At 43.6% G+C, this 19,541-nt stretch overlaps 1 protein-coding gene across 3 annotated transcripts in view; it reads left to right on the forward strand.

Moving 5' to 3' along the window:
- The first annotated feature begins 6,019 nt into the window (after window positions 1-6,019).
- LOC144629310 (phospholipase B-like 1) overlaps window positions 6,020-19,541 on the forward strand; it is a 33,331-nt gene continuing 19,809 nt past the window's right edge. For all 3 annotated transcript variants that reach the window (XM_078487537.1, XM_078487538.1, XM_078487539.1), the window contains exons 1-6: window positions 6,020-6,154; window positions 8,018-8,101; window positions 8,556-8,657; window positions 8,876-8,972; window positions 9,747-9,834; window positions 10,321-10,361. In XM_078487537.1, coding sequence (XP_078343663.1) covers window positions 6,045-6,154; window positions 8,018-8,101; window positions 8,556-8,657; window positions 8,876-8,972; window positions 9,747-9,834; window positions 10,321-10,361 — 522 coding nt within the window. In that variant the 5' untranslated portion in view covers window positions 6,020-6,044. The remainder of the gene's footprint in view (window positions 6,155-8,017; window positions 8,102-8,555; window positions 8,658-8,875; window positions 8,973-9,746; window positions 9,835-10,320; window positions 10,362-19,541) is intronic.

The following is a 19,541-nucleotide window of genomic DNA, read 5'->3' on the forward strand; positions in this document are numbered from 1 at the left end:
TTTAGCAGTTTTGAGCTTGGATGACTTTTGAACTTCAAAGGTAACTTTTGAACTTACCTTTGACCAATGGGAGCGCAAAAATGGAGCCTTAAGTTTCTGCTCCAATGAACCGCGGACCTGCTCCATAACCTCCCTTAACCGATTTCCGAGAAAATCATTGAATACGCGAAGGATATGTGAACTGCTAACTTCCACAAAATTACAGACGTCCTCTTTGGTCGTTAACTGCCGAACGGCTATCAAAAAGCACCATTTTAAACGTTTTTACTCACATAAGTCTCTAAAAGTACTAAGAGGTCCTATCCTGCGAGCAATACCCCAAAGAGATGTTGCTCGCAGGCAAGGGAAATTCTAATGCGGAAAATTTCTATTGGGGAACTGCGAGAGCGTCCCAAGAAGGAGAGACTGATGCAGACGGGGAAGCTTCTCGTCTGAAATTTTGAATGAATTACATGTAGTCTTCTAAGAGATCGATCTGGGCGTGGCTTGAGCTAGAAATAGAATTTATATTCCTATATTTCTTCGCCTGCTACCCTGAACGCGTCGCCATATTCTCCTTCGCTGCAGTTATCATCGAGGTCGTCATCATCGCGTGACGAGCCCAAACAACGGCTGCGAAGGACTGACTAGGAACACCATAAGTGAGGTAATCTGCGATCTTGCGTTCTTTTTTTTCGCGGTAGGAGGAAAGAGAAAAAAGAACGCCTGATCGCTGCGACAAAAAAAAGAACGCCTGATCGCAGGATATAAGCTAAGTGAGACCAAAATCCGAAATTTACACCCGTAACCCACCCGCAATAAAGTCAGACGTCCTGGTCTCTTTCATACTAGTATGGGAGCCCGCCCCGAGAGAGCAGCGGTTTTTCCGCACTAACCTGCGATCAGGCGTTATTTTTCTCGCGGCGGAGGGGCCTTCCCTCCGCCGCGAAAAAAGAAAGCCTGATCGCAGGTTATTTCCGCACGCTTTGCCTCCGCTTTGCCTCGTCCCAGGGATCTGTCCCAGAATACATCGTGGGCTGTTAAACGGAAGTGCGAGACACTCGCATTGTCATGTGATTCATTCACAGCATTTTGGAGTCAAGCTTTGATTGGCATAAGTTAATGGCGTGTAGCGTAACCTCAACCTGGCGCAGCCTCGCCCTCGCGCACCACGTCTTTCGCGCGCTGTCGTTTCGCTGACGCGTACATTCGCAGTTTGCTCCCTCGCTGCAAGTAGTTAGTTTTCCGTCGCTGTGTTTTTTCCTTTTTTCCGTTCGCTATTCCACCAGCCCGTACTCCGGTAGCCGACCAACGGATCAACGTGCGACGCTGTAATGCCATCTGGGTAAAAACAAAAGGAAAAGCATGCTACAATTCGCGAACGACGTATTCGTAGACCGGTTGGACGGAGCCATGACAGACATAATTTTCGCCCACGCCGACTTCCTTTGCGCGAATTTTTTTCGATTTAACTATTCAAACGTGTTCCTCTCAACTTGTCGCCTCTGCTTCCACCTCGTCGCTAGCAGGTAAGTCGGTTGCCTTTCATCGTTGCCTTCGTTTTCCGACCTTTGTCTCGCGTTGGCAACTGGTTTCGGTCGGCGGGCCACGCTCGCTGGAACCGCGGCTTTCCCATCGCCCCGCCACCACCCCTTTAGTCGTCGCACGGATCTTAACTTTCGCGGCCCCTTTTCGCCCACACTGGACCGTATTTGACGTCAACGTCGCGGACAGCCCTTGGAGTGGCCCCTCTACAATTCACAGGACTTGCAGGCATTGACTTACAAACGCTTCTGTCACGAACACAGGATCCGCAAGCGCTCCTGTCACGGATGGCGGACTCTCAGACACTACTGTAAGTTACACAAGACTCACAGAGCCTGCCGTCATCTACGCTGGATTATTGGACGCTGCGGTCTCGCACACTGGTCTCACGGACGCCGCTCTCACGATCACAATGCTCCAAACGCTCCTGTCACGCACACAGGATTCGCAAAGGCTCCTGTCACGCACAGACTTCTCGCAAACGCTCCCGTCACGTACGCTCCTGTTACGAACACAGGACTCGCGAACGCTCCTCTGACCAATTTAACGCTGGACTACCCGACGCTCTCGTCGTGCACACAGACCACCCAGAGCTCCTCTCTCGAGCACAGGCTTCACAAACGCTCTTGTCACGTACGCTGTTTCCCAGACGGTGCTGTCACGTACACAAGCCTCTTACACGCTCCTTTCACTTCTACTGGAGATGCTGAAGATACTCCGAGATGCTGCTACCACCAACACAAAACTCCAGGAAGATCCCATCCCATTCACAGAACTATGACCCGCAGCTGTCGTGAATACAGGACTCGCAAACGCTTCTGTCACGAGCACAGGACTCGCAAACACTTCTGTCGTGAGCACAGGAATCGCAACCGCTCCAGTCATGAGCACAGGACTCTCAAACGCTCCTGTCACGAGCACAGGACTCGCAAACGCTCCTGTCACGAGCACAGGACTCGCAACCGCTCCAGTTTCGAGCACAGGACTCGCAACCGCTCCTGTCACGAGCACAGGACTCGCAAACGCTCCTGTCACGAGCACAGGACTCGCAACCGCTCCAGTCTCGAGCACAGGACTCGCAACCGCTCCAGTCACGAGCACAGGACTCTCAAACGCTCCTGTCACGAGCACAGGACTCGCTAAAGCTCCTGTCACAGGCACAGGACTCGAAAACACTCCCGTTGCGGGCACAGGACTCTCAAACGCTCCTGTCACGAGCACAGGACTCGCTAAAGCCCCTGTCACAGGCACAGGACTCGAAAACACTCCCGTTGCGGGCACAGGACTCGCAAACGCTCCTGTCACGAGCACAGGACTCGCAAACGCTCCAGTCTCGAGCACAGGACTCGCAATCGCTCCAGCCTCGAGCACAGGACTCTCAAACGCTCCTGTCACGAGCACAGGACTCGCTAAAGCTCCTGTCACAGGCACAGGACTCGAAAACACTCCCGTTGCGGGCACAGGACTCGCAAACGCTCCTGTCACGAGCACAGGTCTCGCAACGCTCCTGTCACGTACAGAGGTCGCATAATCACTCCCGGCAAGTAAACTGCCGCTCCCGTTTCGAACACATCACGTACGCTGTCTCGTAGACGATGCCGTCTCCCACACAGGACTTTCAGACGTTCCTCTCTTTTTTACTGGACTCCGAGATGCTGCTGGCTCCACCACAGGACTCCAGTAAGCTCCCTTCGCATACACAAAACTCTCAGCCACAGCTGTCGCAAACGCTCCTGTCACGAAAACAGGACTCGCACCCGCTCCTGTCCAGCACACAGGATTCGCACCTGCTCCTGTCACGAATCCAGGTCTCGCACACGCTCCTGTCACGAACATAAGTCTCGCAAACGCTTCTCTGTGGCTCACAGGATTCGCAAATGCTCATGTCACGAACACAGGTCACACAATCGTCCCCGTCGCGTACGTCGGACTTTCAGACGCTCCCATTCCGAGCACGGATCTCGACCTTGCTCCTATCTCCTACGTTGGCCTCTCAGGGCACCGAACTCACAAGCGCTCTAGTAATGAGCACGAGTCTCGCAATCGCCCCTGTCGTTACGCACGACTTCCTACGAGGTTGGCACGCACACAGAACTCTCAGATGCTGATTCGAACACTTCTACTGTACTTGCTTGCTGTCGCGTACGCAGGAGTCACAGACACAACCTTAGCCAACACAGAACTCAAAAACGCTCCATTCGCGTACAAAGGACCCGCAGTCGCTCCCGTCACGAACACAGGTGCACACCCATCTATTACGAACACGGGACTCGCAAACTTACGTTATCGTACGTTTGTCTCTCAGATGCTGTGGTCGCATACCTAACTTGCAATCGCTCCTTTTACGAGCACAGGACTCGCAAACGCCTCTCACAAACACAGGACTAGCACACGTAACTGTCACGTACGCTGGGCTCTCAGTCGCTCCCGTTACGATCTCGGCCCTCGCAAATACGCCCCCAACGAGCACAACACTTGCAAATGCACTGGTCACAAATTTAGCACAGGCAATCTCTCCTGTCGTCTACGCGGGACTCTCCGACGCTGACGTCCCGCTCACTGGACTCTCAGGCGCGGAGATTCGAACACAGGACCCACAGGCCTTGCAGCCGCTCATGTCACGTAGTCACGTACTACTCGCGTACACAGGGCTCATAATCGCCCTTGTCACGTACACAAGACCCGTGATCACGGCGCTCCCATCACGTCCGCAGAATTACCACACAGGTTTTGCAACTGCAGTTGTTTCTTGTTGGAGTCGTAGTCGCTGCAGTCACGTACACTCGACTCGCGGGCGCTTTTGTCACAAATACAGGGCTCGCAAACGCTCGCGTCGAGTGCGCCGGACTCTCAGACGCTCTTGTTACAAACAGGACTCGTAGAAAACACTCGCGTTTGCAGATGCGCTTGTCACGGACACACGACTCACAAACGCTGCTGTCAAGATCTCGTCTCGCAGTCACCACCGTCACGAACACAGGACTCAGCGATGCTGGTGTCCAGTTCAATAGGCGCACGCGTCACGAACACGACCTTTCGCAGTCGGAGTCGCAGACGCCTCTGTCACGCTTAGTGGCTTGGCAGACGCTCCTGTCACTCAAGCGGAACTTGCAGACGCTTTGGTCACGTAATCGAGACTCCTAGGTGCTCGCGCTACGAAAATGGACTTCATTTGCACAGACGCTCCGCTCGTCACCTTCACTAGATTCGCAGACTGATCATCGCCGCGGTCGCAAACACTGCACTTAATTACAATGGTCTCGCAGACGCTACGGTGAGGACTACTGCACTCGAATATCGCAGCTACGCACTCTGGACTCGCACGCTGTAACGTCGACTACCGCTCTCCGCCGCAGTTGCGAACACCAGGGCGGCTGCAGTGTTGTTCACTGCACTGGTAGTCGTCGCAGTCACAAACACGGGATTCGCATGCGCTGCATTAACGAATGCTGTTCTCGTAAACGCCGCAGCACGAATACCGGACTCGCACATGCCGTACTTGTAGTGATGATTACCGCCCTCCCACACCCCCCAGTTACGAACACTGGTCTCACACGCTCCGTAGTGATCAACGCCGCACTGATAAACGCTGCAGCTACGAACACTCGCACGCGCCGCTGTGACGAGTGACAGCCGGCGGCTGCTTATCGCTACAATCAGGATCACTCAAAGACTTCACCAGACAGCTCGGCAGCGTGTCTGGCCGCCGTGGCTGCTGTCGTCGCCTCGGAATACCATTAAAGTTGTTGTTATCTTACGACCGCCTCTGCCGCCGATTCTACTTGCGTTTCCGTTGCGCGCTCTCGCTCCGCGGGGAATGCAAGTCCCGGGCACCAGGTCCTACCCCCTTTGTGCTGCTTGGAGCCTTCCTCTCCTTTTGTTCGTCAGTTTGGAGTCGGTTTCCATAGCAACCGTCCAAGCACCTACCTCTCAGTCGGGTCTCCGCCTTCGCTTCGGGGGCTACTCCGCTGGTGCCTCGTCCCTTTGCATTCCCGGCCAAACCCCGCTCGTTGCGTAGCGTAACAGACATTAATTGGAGTCAAGCTTTGATTGGCATAAGTTAATGGCGTGTAGCGTAACCTCAACTTGGCGCAGCCTCGCCCTCGCGCACCACGTCTTTCGCGCGCTGTCGTTTCGCTGACGCGTACATTCGCAGTTTGCTCCCTCGCTGCAAGTAGTTAGTTTTCCGTCTCCCACCCTCCCATATAGATCCCCTTTTCCTGTGTCCTTTCTCCACTGGCTTCGGCCAGTGTGACTTGTGCAAAGGGCCTCGCTGTGGAGTCGGTTTCCATAGCAACCGTCCAAGCACCTACCTTTCAGTCGGGTCCCCGCCTTCGCTTCGGGGGCTACTCCGCTGGTGCCTCGTCCCTTTGCATTCCCGGCCAAACCCCGCTCGTTGCGTAGCGTAACAGACATTAACTCGTACCTCGAGTCTTCGTCCCTTCTGCGCAGGCTTGAAGAAACGCTCGTTTCCTGACCGCGGGTCAAAGGGAACGAAGACCCTGGGTACGAGGATTAACATGGCGGAAGTTGGGAAGTTTGTGGCGAGCTGTTTTCTTCTGTTCATTTTGAGGCTTTCTTGCAGCAAAGCTGACTATACGATGAATGGAACAGTATACTACACGGATGGGTAGGTTCTCTTGATGTTCTTCGAACGCAGTTAAATCTCACGGATTGTAAGTTTTCCGATTGCGATTTCCCCCAGACAACAGCAAACAAGAAAGAGAAAGTAGGTTACAACCATCGCTATAACCCAATCATCTACAACCCAGAGAATTCCCGATTGTAATTCTCTAGTGTTAAAGCTAATGGTTAAGCAATCTGCTAAATCTGTGAGCTTAACTTTCACTTAGCTTGGATTAACCGTACAAGCTTATGTAACTCTTTAATATGCAACGAAATTGTGTACTCGAAAACACTTAATAAGCTATGTGCAGGCCTAAATCAAGAATAGCCATGTCTTTTTAGGATTATTTGCCAGCAAAGACTGTAAGTAGTTTGGAATTTTAATGTTACTCAATTTATGACCCTCTAACGAAATCTTCAAAGGAGCAGGGGTGCTCATTAATGGGTTGCAGGGGGGGGGGGGGGGGTGCACCCATTTAACCCCTTGCCTACCAAGGACGTATATATACGTCCTCTCTGTTGTCACGCAACGACCGAGGACGTATATATACGTCCTCAACCAAAGTACATCACTGAAAGCCTGGTTGTTTGCGATGCCTGGAATAAATCATCCCCGGTTGTTGAGAAAGGACTGGCACTACTTTTGAAACACCGCTGACCCACTAAAATTGCTTTTTGCTCGGACAATTTACAAAATGGCGGCTTGTGTGCGTGAAGGCAGAATGGACACAGATGAAGCTATTGCTGAAATTTTTGCCGATCGCGACTCTGATGTAAGCGATTTAAGTCACAGCGAATTAATGCCATGTGTGACATATACTTTAAACAACACATTTAGTCATAAACTCATGGATCACGTTTCTCATCTAGCTTTTTTCACGCATCACAGTCGCATCACAGTCGCACTTTTTGCCCTTATCACAAGTCACAAAGGCCATTCACTGCGATCCCTTTTCTCTTTGTCTCAGACATTCTATTTTGTGCCACAGACTTACTATTTTCATTTTCAAGCCTATTCTCACAGAAGGACTACTCCAATCCATGGCTAAAATTAATATTTATCAAATAGATTGTGAGCCCAAATTTTCTATGAGTGAATAGTCAACGAGGTGCCTGCAGCCAAGTTGATTTTTGCCAATATATTATTATTTAATTTTAAAACTGGCAGACTTTACCATGAAAAAATTTTTTTTTAATCATCTTTAGGCCATCCCCCTTTTTTTTCGTTTATCGTCTTATGCGTTTTCTGATTTTGGGTCGATCAGTCGGAATTAAAAAAACAAAAAACAAAAAAAAGTGGATAAGGAGTCTGGAGCTAGGAGGCCCGGTACCTCAGCATAATATCCGTGGAGCCTGAAACAAGAAGACATGGTTACAAAGTCAACATGACGGCAATGGATGAAGGAAAATGAACATAGTGGTTAAACTCAAACGAGAATATAAAGGACGAAGGATAACCCGAATAAGTTCATTGTGTCCAACAATTCAGACAACAAATGAGGATCTTGATAAATAGATTGAACATTATATTTCAAACGAGAATGTTCAACGTAAAAAAGGATGAACCATTATTTAAAATAATGTGTCATTGCCTTTATTACCTTCTGTAAAATTTTTTTTTTTTTTTTGAAAACGCTTGGTTTGGTTGGACGACGCTAAACAGAGAAAAAAAGGGGATGGCCTTATCATCATTTTAACATCTTTACAGGCATACTACTGACTACATTACATACGTTACACTACATTGCATGACATCACTGCCATAGATAGATAGAGATAAACGACCTATACACACTAAAACGAGAAAAAAAATAGATTAATAAAATAAAAAAGTTTAAAATTAATGAATTGTTGTTTTTTTTTGCAGAAAGTATCACATAGAGTTTGGTGTGCTTGACAAAGACAATGGTGTAGCTTATGGGACATACGAGGACACCATTAATACTACTGGGTATGGATGCCTGACAAGCAATGCTTCATTTCTGTAAAGTAGTAACCAAATGCTTATAGTGTGTTGGACTCTTAATCAGTAGTTCCAGATCCAAATCCTGGCTGGGTTTGTGATATGTTGAACAGCTGAGCCTTTCCCAGGGGTTTCAGAGAACAAGGGAACATGACCATTAACTTTTTGGAACATGAGAACATTAATTATTAATGTCAGAACTCATAATCTACATTGTTACCTGGGGCAACCCTGACAAAATGCCAGGTTTATTAACCTGCAGAGGACTAGCATCCCGTTCTGCAGAGGGAGTAACATAATCATGGCCACTTCATGCTAATAACAAATGGAAAGGTTGCTGCTCAATAACATATACCTAATATACTGTGACCCTGAAAATGCTCAGAGTTCCGTTTGTAGAAGACAGTTATAAATAACGATCTTCATTTGCTTATTTCTACAGATGGGGTGAACTGAATGTTATATCGGGCACAGGAAAAAGTAGTTATAATGATCAAACTATCATGTTTGCGGCTGGATATCTCGAAGGTGCTTTAACAGCTAGGTAAGTTTAGACTATACCACAGTTATGTTAAAATAACTTATTAATATACTGTATTATTATAGCAAAATACTGAGCGATAAACTGTAAAGGACGAGCACCCCATCCTGGACACCATACCTTAGGCTAGTCGCTTCAAGCTATGGCATCCAAAATTATTATTTATTTATTAAAGATATATAAAATCTTAATATTAAATTTTTTTGTTTTTATACTATTAGGAGGATAAATGAAAACTATGTGAACAATTATGACATTTTGTTCAGAAAGTCATCAGAATCCTTTTTGAAAAGTGTTGGGAAATGGTTTGATACCCAGGTTAGTATAGAAAATAATAAGCAGTTTTTACTATCTTCAGTGAATTGTTAACTGAAGCACTCTTTTCTAAGGCCCTACCAGGGTAACTTCCAACAAGCAACATGGCCCAAAAAGTAGCGACAGCACATAAATTAAAATCGGGACAAATGACAACCCTTATGGAAAAACTTAAATTCTGACAAGGACAAGCAATTTTCCTTCAATTCAACTGCCGACAGCAATGGGAAGTGTGATAAAACAGCGACACTGGGCAACTGACACGGGACCCCTCCCCGACTGGCAGGGCCTCTTACATGTAACTCCACCCACTTCTATTGCCCTGACCTCAGATCAACAGCAGATCAACAGTGTACCGGTATATTTGTTAGTAAGCAATATATTATTGTAAGTGTTAAATTAGAAATGAAGTGTATGTCAGTAGTGTAAGGGTACTGACTAACATTTTGTACATAAAATTTGTCAAAAAAATAATAAGCTTAAGGTATGTAATACAAGCCATAATTCCTTGGGGCACTCGTGAAAACTGCCCTTTAAATCATGGAATAATAATTCTCCATCTCTCAAATTTTGTATTGCAATTGCATTACAAAACTTAATATTACAGTTGTATTTGAAATTACTTATCACAGTACACAAGGCCAGGGCTCAATGAACCAGGACCTCCTGTTCCAGAGGCCAGAGTGCAAAGTTCTTTATTACTTATTATAATAATTATAATAATAATAATCATTATTATTAAATTATTAAAAATTAACACTGATTTGACTTTGTCAGGAAGAATGGATGAGAAGCAAAATAGCAACTGGATCAAACAGTAGCTCACTTTGGAGACAAATGGGCAATATTATCTCCCAGTATGATGGTGTGTATTTACTTCATATAAACCAAAAATAAATGCAGGGATATAACCTAAAATTTCTCCTCAAACTAATTAACATAGCGACTGTGGAAAATCGAGACATTTACCTTTTTTCTGACATTTTAAGGTTAAAGGATCTATAATATTGTACTAAACAATTTTTTTCAGAAAAGTGCTTATTTGTTGTTGACAAAATAGAGACGTTTCCTTTATAATATTGTACTGCCTTTCTTGTCCACCTCTCTCATGGAATGTAGTCTGTTTCACGGGGTTACCGCCGGTATTTAATTTACCGATACCCATTAATACTGCGGGTGGAAAGCTCTAGGCACTACAGTGTATATAGTAGGGGCTTAAACCTGGACCGCCGGACCCCACAGTCTAGTACACTGACTATTTAATAGACAATCATGATTGCATCCCCACTCGATAATGTGTTTAATGTTTAATAATGACATCACTTAATCATTTTTGTCCAATGCTTTGCAGGTCTTATTGCTGGTTATACAGATCACCCAGCTACAGATGAGGTAATTATAATAAATTAAATGACCTATGGTAATTAGGTATTATTTAAACCTGTAAAAATTATTACATGTAAGAATTTTCCTCGCAAGATCTGATCTTTCCAAGTTTGGTGAGATTGTTTTTCTGCATGCCCCACTTGATAAATTATTGGATTGGAATCATGTTGGTGTCCAATATATCAGCTGTCCAGTTGAAGGTGCAGCCTCGCGCTTTTTGTAGCACCCACCAGAGAGCTATAAAGCTAGGCACACACTAAGGGAAAAGTCGCAGAGACTTATTTCTCAGTGTGTACACACTAAAAAAATTGCCGATTTGTGGGACTATTGGTCCCTGCGACTAGTCCCAGAAATTAATTCGTGGGACTTAATTCATGGGACTAGTCGCAGGGACCAAAAATGTGGTCCCTGCCACTAGAATTTCGATGCAAAATATGAGTACCAGTGCTCGAAATTAGAAAAAAAAAACAGGTTGTCCTTATGGTATATGCTGGACAACCTAACCCCTGACTTTGGTTGCCCTGATGAGGGCTTGGTTGTCCGTATTAAGTTGAGTATGGTTTTTGGTTAAAATTTTTGTTCCCAGGTCGTGAGACGATAACATGTACTTTACAATTCAGAGCGGTGTGAAACAGCTCATCCTAAACAAAACTGCAGAATTCCTTTATAATAATAATTCGTTTGTCTCACGACGTAGTGTCACTTGTGATGTAGATCGCGACGTTTCGACTGCACACTGCTAGTCTTCATCAGGCGATAAGGTCGACTGGTCAGGTGTTACCTTATAAAGCACACTGCTGCACTGTGATTGGTTGGTTTTCAACAGCTCTGATTGGTGCATTTCGATCCTCGCTGTTCCGGTGTGCTGGTGTTCCCTCAGGGGTCCGCTGTCGTTCAGTTCTCCTAGTATTGTGTTTGTTGATCGTGGGCATCCATGCTTCGGGAATTTCAATTCCACTATCCCTGTTGATATTGTTAGGGTGAAGTCTCACGATCAATAAACTTTACCTCATTCCAAAGCGGGTAGTGTCCGGTGTTGTGGGTGTGCTCTGAAATGGCAGAGGTCTGGATACGGACGAGTCGGATGTCCCGGTCGTGTTCTTTGATCCTGTCTTGCATAGGTCTTCCAGTCTCGCCGACGTAAACTTTGCCGCACTAACAGGAAATTCTGTAAACAACGCCATCTTGCTTGGTCGGATCAACAGCGTCTTTCGGCTGTGCTAGGTGTGATCTTAAAGTAGTTTCCGACTTGAAAACAGCGCGTACGCCTTGTTGTTGTAGGTAGCGTCTAAGTTGTTCGGAAAGACCTTTGACATAGGGTAGAACTGCAGTTCACAAGAGGGAATCCCTCTTTTAAGTACAACAATGTTGTCTTCGACATTACAAAAAAGAGATCAAAAGACTACTATTCCCTGATAAATATTAGTAAAAAAGCTCAACTACCTAATAACGTTAAAAAACTAACTAAAGACAACAATTCAACTTAACAGATGAATAATTGAAAGTTGCCTTTAACCTACCGCATAAAATAGCAAATTTAAATGAACCTTATGTCAGAGCTTTTCAATACAAAGTTTTAAATTCAATTCTTTATACAAATACGAAATTATTTAAAATTGGATACAGCGAGCATGACAGATGTACTTTCTGCAACAATGAATCAGAAACATTACACCACCTATTTTTCAACTGTCCCCACTCAAATCTATTTTGGAAACAACTGGAAAAATACTACTTTGACCTAACAAAACAACTTAAGTTCTCAGCCTTCAAGAAATCATTATAGGTATACAGCATCATCATGCCCCTTACTAATTAGTCCAGGAGCAAATGTCGCTGAGAAAAGTTCCGTGGGAATTTCGTGAAGATTTTTTCCGACCAGTGTAAAAGTGTTATGGAGGGCCTAAGGGACCCGATAAATGTTGTCGGCACTTTTGTAACCCGTGCAGACGGTTTCTATGGGGCGTTGAAATGTGCCCTGTGTGGCTCAGCATGAAAACAAGGCTGAAGTTCTAAATTGCTTCGCGCAAGTTCTAAATTGGTTGAAATATTGCCGTTTTTAGTATTTTAGGACGAAATTTTCCTAGTCCTTAAAATTATGAGATAAAATACTGATTATACTGGTCACAGGTCTTAGCCCTATTGAGACCCGGGGGGAGGGGGCTTTTCACGCCCGCGCTGACTTTCAACGCTTATAACTTTTTTAGGGCTCAATCAAACGCTGCCAAACATTGCGAGTTTATCTAACATTTATCCGAGAATAATTTCGTAGGGCAGATTGTTGTGTCAGGAACTTGACATCACCATGGCAACGGCATTTTGACAGGCATGTTTTCCCAAATTTGTAATTTTCGGGTTTCTATTAATGAAAATAAACTTTAATGCAAATATTTTCAGCTTTTTACGGTTCAAGCACATTTTTATTAATTTTAAGTAATTTGCAGTAATTTGGGGTGGTTTTCTCGCGTTTTTTTTGGAAAAATTTTGAAATCCAAGATGGCGGATCCAATATGGCGGCTGTTTTGACATCATGATGTAATTGCACGTGATGTTGCGTAGTCTTCCCACGTGACGTATACCAAAAGATGGATGTTCGGACATACTATACATCCTATTAGCTTCATTGTGATTGCTGAAAGTTATTCTAGAAGTTATGTATGGGGAGGAGGTTGGACCTTCTTGGGCCCACCCTCGGTCAAAGAAAGACTTTTTTTGAAAAAAAGCTCCCCTGACTGGCTAAGCTTTGAAACAACTGATTACTTCCAATATCAAATTAAGATTCTTAGATATAAATTACTATCGTATATTTTTTTTAAACTGTTAAAACCTCGACAAGTTTAAAATTAACAATAACTGCAGCAACAAAAACCTATTGGATGTGAACTATAAGAGGTCAAAGACGCCCATCATTTTGCAAAATTTCCTAATAGAACGAAGTGCGAGTCTTTCGGCTCTGAATGTGGACAGAGAGGAAAATCAATCATTTATTGAAGTTTTGTTTCTTAGGCGTTTCAAAACGTGACTGCTTTTATGTCTAGCTACGTAGTGAAAACCGGTTGAAAATTAATGGTAGAAAAAAAAACGTTGTTATTACTTAAAGAAGCCTCGAGGTCTATAGAAATTCTTTTATGGTAAGAGGGAAGTGAACAAGAACCCGCGATAGGATGGGATACCACTCTTGATCATATCAACCGTTGCATGAAGGTTGGTGCTAGAGCAAAGTTTTTCCTAAGGAAAAGCAAATGGCTGGAATGTCTTTACTAATGCAACTTCATTTTACAACACAAAGACGGAGTTAGTGATAGGTTATTGACCACAATGCGGAACTTTGCTAAGCCGTTTAAAGAAAATAGTAAAGATCTTTACAATAATCAAAGTGGTCATGATCATGCCTGAAGCAATGAAGAGTGATCTTTGCCATAAAAGTGAGAGAGAAAAGGCAATTTGTAAGATCTTTGCTTAATACAGAATTCACTCGAACATAGTGAACCGCTGGTCCCAGCACAAATAAACGTCGTCCTTGGAAAGACAGCGGAAAGGTACTCAAAGTATCTTGCACTGATAAAGTGGTCGAGTTTCAATAATGGTAGTATGCAAGAGCCAGACCTGAGGTTGATGTCAAGGCAGCGATAGGGCAATCTAAGTTTTCTGAGGTACCGAAATCTTCGTTTCCACCCGACGGTATGATGCTCCATTGTTCCGCAAAGAGCTCGTTAATAAGAATTCTTTACAAGCATGGAGGTGAATTGCAGCAGAGAACGAACACGGCTACTCAGAATCAGTAACGAAGGTGACATAATAAATGTTGACGCGGGGCCTTACCTGCAAATATGAGTCACTGCTGTTGAGGCTATGGCAGAACTTCAGTACCTTGATAAGTCAGACGGTATCAAAGACTGTTCATAGTCACTGGTGCTGGTCAGAACCACCGTGAAATTGAACTTGGGTCGATTGCTAGCGCTCTTGGCAGTGCTAAAATTGCAGCACTATGTGTAGCCTGCGAATAAAGCAGCCTCTCATTTGCAAATGAGAAGCGGCTGTATTCGCAGGCTAATATAACTGGAAGTTTTTTCCTGATAGTCCTGCCTGCTGAAGAGCCTTCAGAGACACAGACAAGGACGTAATTAATGCTTTGGGCAGTATGTTTGCCAGACTTTTTAGCTCAGAACAAGCATCTCGAAATGATAAAGACCTCATGTGGTAGATGTGCAAAAAGAATTAGGCTCAAACAAACAGGCTGCCACCTACGCAGAGTGCACTTTATGAAGACTTGTTGCCCAATACCAGATCATCGCTTTTAACAAGTCCAGAGTATGCAGTCGTAGGTTACCACTGCCAGATGGTTACGAACGGAAAAAGAGGGAGGAGGAATGGACGACTGTAGTGATGCGTAAAAAGTTCACCCACAAAACTTGCTACAAACTGAGAGGGGGAATGAGAGGGTCTGTAGACATATTACATATTAAAAAGACGGTTTTTACTAGCGTCACTAGACCATACAAAGCCTTTTAATTTCGTTAAATTGCCCAGCGCCGGGATATTCATTGATTTCTACTGACATAATTTGGGGACTGTTTGGCGAGGGGACGGGAGGCACTATGGTTACATGTCCGGTTCAATGAACCATAAGAAAATGCAGCCTCGATTTCATGGTCACGTGATCGAGACTATCCATATCAGTTAAGATATTCTTTTGGACATCTCAGACTATCAAAACTGATAATAGTTATTCTAAAATACCAATAAATACCACATTTTTGTGAAGTTCATCATTCAGCCTCGTTTTCATGCTAAGCCAAATAGGCGATGTTTTTCAATTCCCCTCTGAAGGTCTTTGCATGGGTTACAAAATTGCCGACAACATTTATCGTGTTCCTCAGGTCCCCCTTCACACTTCTAAACTAGTCGGCAAAAATCTTCACGAAATTCCCACGGGAATACCTTTGCTCCCAGACTAAATTAACTATCTAATTTAATCGGTAAAATTTATATTTGGGATTGCAGGAGGAAGTGTGTACGGCCGTATATAAAAGGTTTTTTTTACTGAAAATAAAAATAAAATATCAGACAGAAAAATACATCGCGACCAAAAATAACTAATTAGAAGCATTTTATAAGAAATGGACGAGAAATTTTCCAAACTTAGTTTAACTTATCCCCTTTTTCATTTGTTTTCTCATTTTCATTACTTTTTTTTTGTATACATGTAACTTGATGTAAAATAGTAAAAGAGAGTACCAGTAATTATTATTGTAAGTAATAATATTGTTAAGTAATTAAGAACATATTAATTGCCAAAACAGCAATTGCACGGCTGTTTTAGGCTAGCAAAAATTTGTAACCATTTGTAATTGTATGTTTTGTACTTTGTGTTGTGGATGAATAAAAAAATAAAAAAAAATAGGGTAGAACCGCAGTAGATTTAAACTCGGTCGTGGGCTCAGCACTGGTGCTCGGCTTTCTGGTCTTGGTGATCTTCTGCAAGAAAGAAAAAGGATAACCATTAGAAACAAGAACAAATGACAGATCCTTTATAATAAATGAACACAACACTTTCACTTACTTTTAACGTTAATGAAAATACTCCTTTGTACTTTCAGAAGCGGTGTAGTAATTTTATAAATCCTTCACACCTGCAAAAAAAAAAAAACACCAAACTCAAAGCAGCTAAATATAAATTATTCCCAGACAAGATATATCTCAGATTACACATGGGTATCAAAATCTGTTCGCTTAAAAAAGCCAAAAATTCTAAACTTAAGTTTGGAATATGAAAGAAACTTGAATTAAACTTTGCTCAGATTTGAATTTCATTCAAGATGAAGGCAAGAAATGCATTCAAAAGTGCCAAGATATTGTGTATGCAAATCTGCATGGGTAATTAATTAGTCACTTTCAACACGTGTGCACCAAAATATTTCGAAAAGGCCTGTATGCACTGATGTACGTGTTAGAAGACAACTCGGCAAGCTTATTGAACTCAACAAACGTCCAGTTTACTGTTATTCTGTTGGGTGGTCATTGCCCCCGAGGAGGCACCTTAGAAGTCCCCGCGTAGATAGGTTAAATGTGTGCATTCAGTGAACGATACCGGAAAAAATCTCGATTTTGGTCAAAGCGGCTCGCAAAGGATTGCCCAAATGCTCGCAAAGGATTGCCGGAATGTTCGAAAAGAAACAACGGAAGTCAGTACCGCAAAGGATAAAATAGCTGTCGCACTGTGATCAAAGAAAACATATCTTGCTTGAAGAAAATGGCTGAAACGTGTACCTGAAATTGAAATGATACCGAAAATGACATGGAAAGCACAACAGGCGTATCATTCAGGAACAAAGAGTTTCTTATCTTAGTCGGCGACTGAACGTCGTGAAAACAAGTGGAAATCATTAAGAAATAAAAACGTTACTCTGGTTAAAAATTTGTAGTAAAATGTTCGTAAAATATCCGCAATGTCCCAACGTTTCGGCTTAAACTAAAGCCTTCATCAGGGGAAAGTGATAAGTGAATACAAAAAGCACGTTCTTATATAATATGCAAATCGAGAGCTAATGTTTGTCCCTAAAGGCTAAATTTAGAAATTTGTGCGGTAAATGCATGCCGTCATCGCGGTTTAGCGGATTATTGCAAGTGTTAATTTCCCAAGCCTCCAAAATACGTCTTTTGCGCCAATTTGTGCTTGTACGTAAGATCTTTGACGATTCCCACGAGATGGTGTGGCCAGAATGAAAACAATGTTCCGCTAAAGCTGACTTGTGTGAGTGTTTGTTTTTAACTGCTTTTTGATGCTCTTTGAGTCGGGTGGAAAATTTCCGTTTCGTTTCTCCGATGTAGCTTTTGTCACAAACTTGGCAAGGAATTGAATAAATTGCGCCACGAGTATGATCTTTTGGCACTGGATCTTTTGGATTGGGAAACAACTTGAAAAACAAGCACTATCCACCTCCCTTTCCCAGCCGTGTTTTTGGAAACGATATGTAGATGATGTATGTGCCGCTGTTAAATCCAACCTGGTGCTAACCTTACAGAATCATTTGAACAATATCGAGCCATTTATCCAATTTACGGTTGAAAGAGAAACAGAACGGAAAATATCCTTTCTTGACGTCACTGTCTGTCGACAAGACGATGGCCAACTCTCCACTAAAGTCTATCGCAAACCGACACACACAGAAAGATATCTCTTGTTTGACTCCCACCATCCGGCTGCTCACAAAAGGGCTGTGGTCAAGTCTTTGACTGATCGTGCAAAAACTATTCCATCTTCTGTTGATCAACAGTCAAAGGAAATGCAACATGTGACCGCGGCACTCAGGGCAATGGCTACCCTAAGCGCTTTGTGATTGATGTAAGCAAACCGAAACGACCTTCTCAACAAACGCCCGCGGCAACTGCACCGGATGACAAAAAAGGTTTCTGCATTTTGCCGTACATCAAGGGTACTACGGAACCAATCAAGCGAATTTTAAGCAATTATAATATCAAAGTCGCTTTAAAACCACACCAAACCATCGGCAATTTGTTTCCCAAACCAAAAGATCCAGTGCCAAAAGATCATACTCGTGGCGCAATTTATTCAATTCCCTGCCAAGTTTGTGACAAAAGCTACATCGGAGAAACGAAACGGAAATTTTCCACCCGACTCAAAGAGCATCAAAAAGCAGTTAAAAACAAACACTCACACAAGTCAGCTTTAGCGGAACATTGTTTTCATTCTGGCCACACCATCTCGTGGGAATCGTCAAAGATCTTACGTACAAGCACAAATTGGCGCAAAAGACGTATTTTGGAGGCTTGGGAAATTAACACTTGCAATAATCCGCTAAACCGCGATGACGGCATGCATTTACCGCACAAATTTCTAAATTTAGCCTTTAGGGACAAACATTAGCTCTCGATTTGCATATTATATAAGAACGTGCTTTTTGTATTCACTTATCACTTTCCCCTGATGAAGGCTTTAGTTTAAGCCGAAACGTTGGGACATTGCAGATATTTTACGAACATTTTACTACAAATTTTTAACCAGAGTAACGTTTTTATTTCTTAATGATTTCCACTTGTTTTCACGACGTTCAGTCACCGACTAAGATAAGAAACTCTTTGTTCCTGAATGATACGCCTGTTGTGCTTTCCATGTCATTTTCGGTATCATTTCAATTTCAGGTACATGTTTCAGCCATTTCTTCAAGCAAGATATGTTTTCTTTGATCACAGTAGTGCGACAGCTATTTTATCCTTTGCGGTACTGACTTCCGTTGTTTCTTTTCGAACATTCCGGCAATCCTTTGCGAGCATTTGGGCAATCCTTTGCGAGCCGCTTTGACCAAAATCGAGATTTTTTCCGGTATCGTTCACTGAATGCACCCGGCCCTTTGCCCACTTAGGGCTTATGGCCATAAGTCAAGTCACTGAATGCACACATTTAACCTATCTACGCGGGGACTTCTAAGGTGCCTCCTTGGGTTCCGGCCTCTGGGCCGGAGCCCTGCGGGGGCAATGACCACCCAACAGAATAACAGTAAACTGGACGTTTGTTGAGTTCAATAAGCTTGCCGAGTTGTCTTCTAACACGTACATCAGTGCATACAGGCCTTTTCGAAATATTTTGGTGCACACGTGTTGAAAGTGACTAATTAATTACCCATGCAGATTTGCATACACAATATCTTGGCACTTTTGAATGCATTTCTTGCCTTCATCTTGAATGAAATTCAAATCTGAGCAAAGTTTAATTCAAGTTTCTTTCATATTCCAAACTTAAGTTTAGAATTTTTGGCTTTTTTAAGCGAACAGATTTTGATACCCATGTGTAATCTGAGATATATCTTGTCTGGGAATAATTTATATTTATATTTGCAAATTTTTTAGGACGCAACGGTGTCACACAACAAGAAATTCCGCAGTAAACAATGTCGTGACGTACATGGCACAGTAAAAGAAAAGCCTAATTGTGCAGTCTATCGGCATCGATAATTTAAGCGACAAAAAAGCCTCCACTAATCTTAGGTTATTGCTGTAAAAGAAATTATAAAACGGCGGAGGCAGCTTAGCGCGAGCTATACTAGTGGTAATGTAAGTTCTTCAAGGGTTGTCCAGTGGTTTTTTTCTGGGGCAACCGGCCTTAAATTTTCGAAAAAACTGGTTGCCCGAATGCCCTTTTAGTCATCTCGGACGACCGGACAACCG

This window comes from Oculina patagonica, chromosome 10 (assembly GCF_052425735.1).
Source record: "Oculina patagonica isolate OP01 chromosome 10, crgOcupat, whole genome shotgun sequence".
Taxonomy (NCBI): domain Eukaryota; kingdom Metazoa; phylum Cnidaria; class Anthozoa; order Scleractinia; family Oculinidae; genus Oculina; species Oculina patagonica.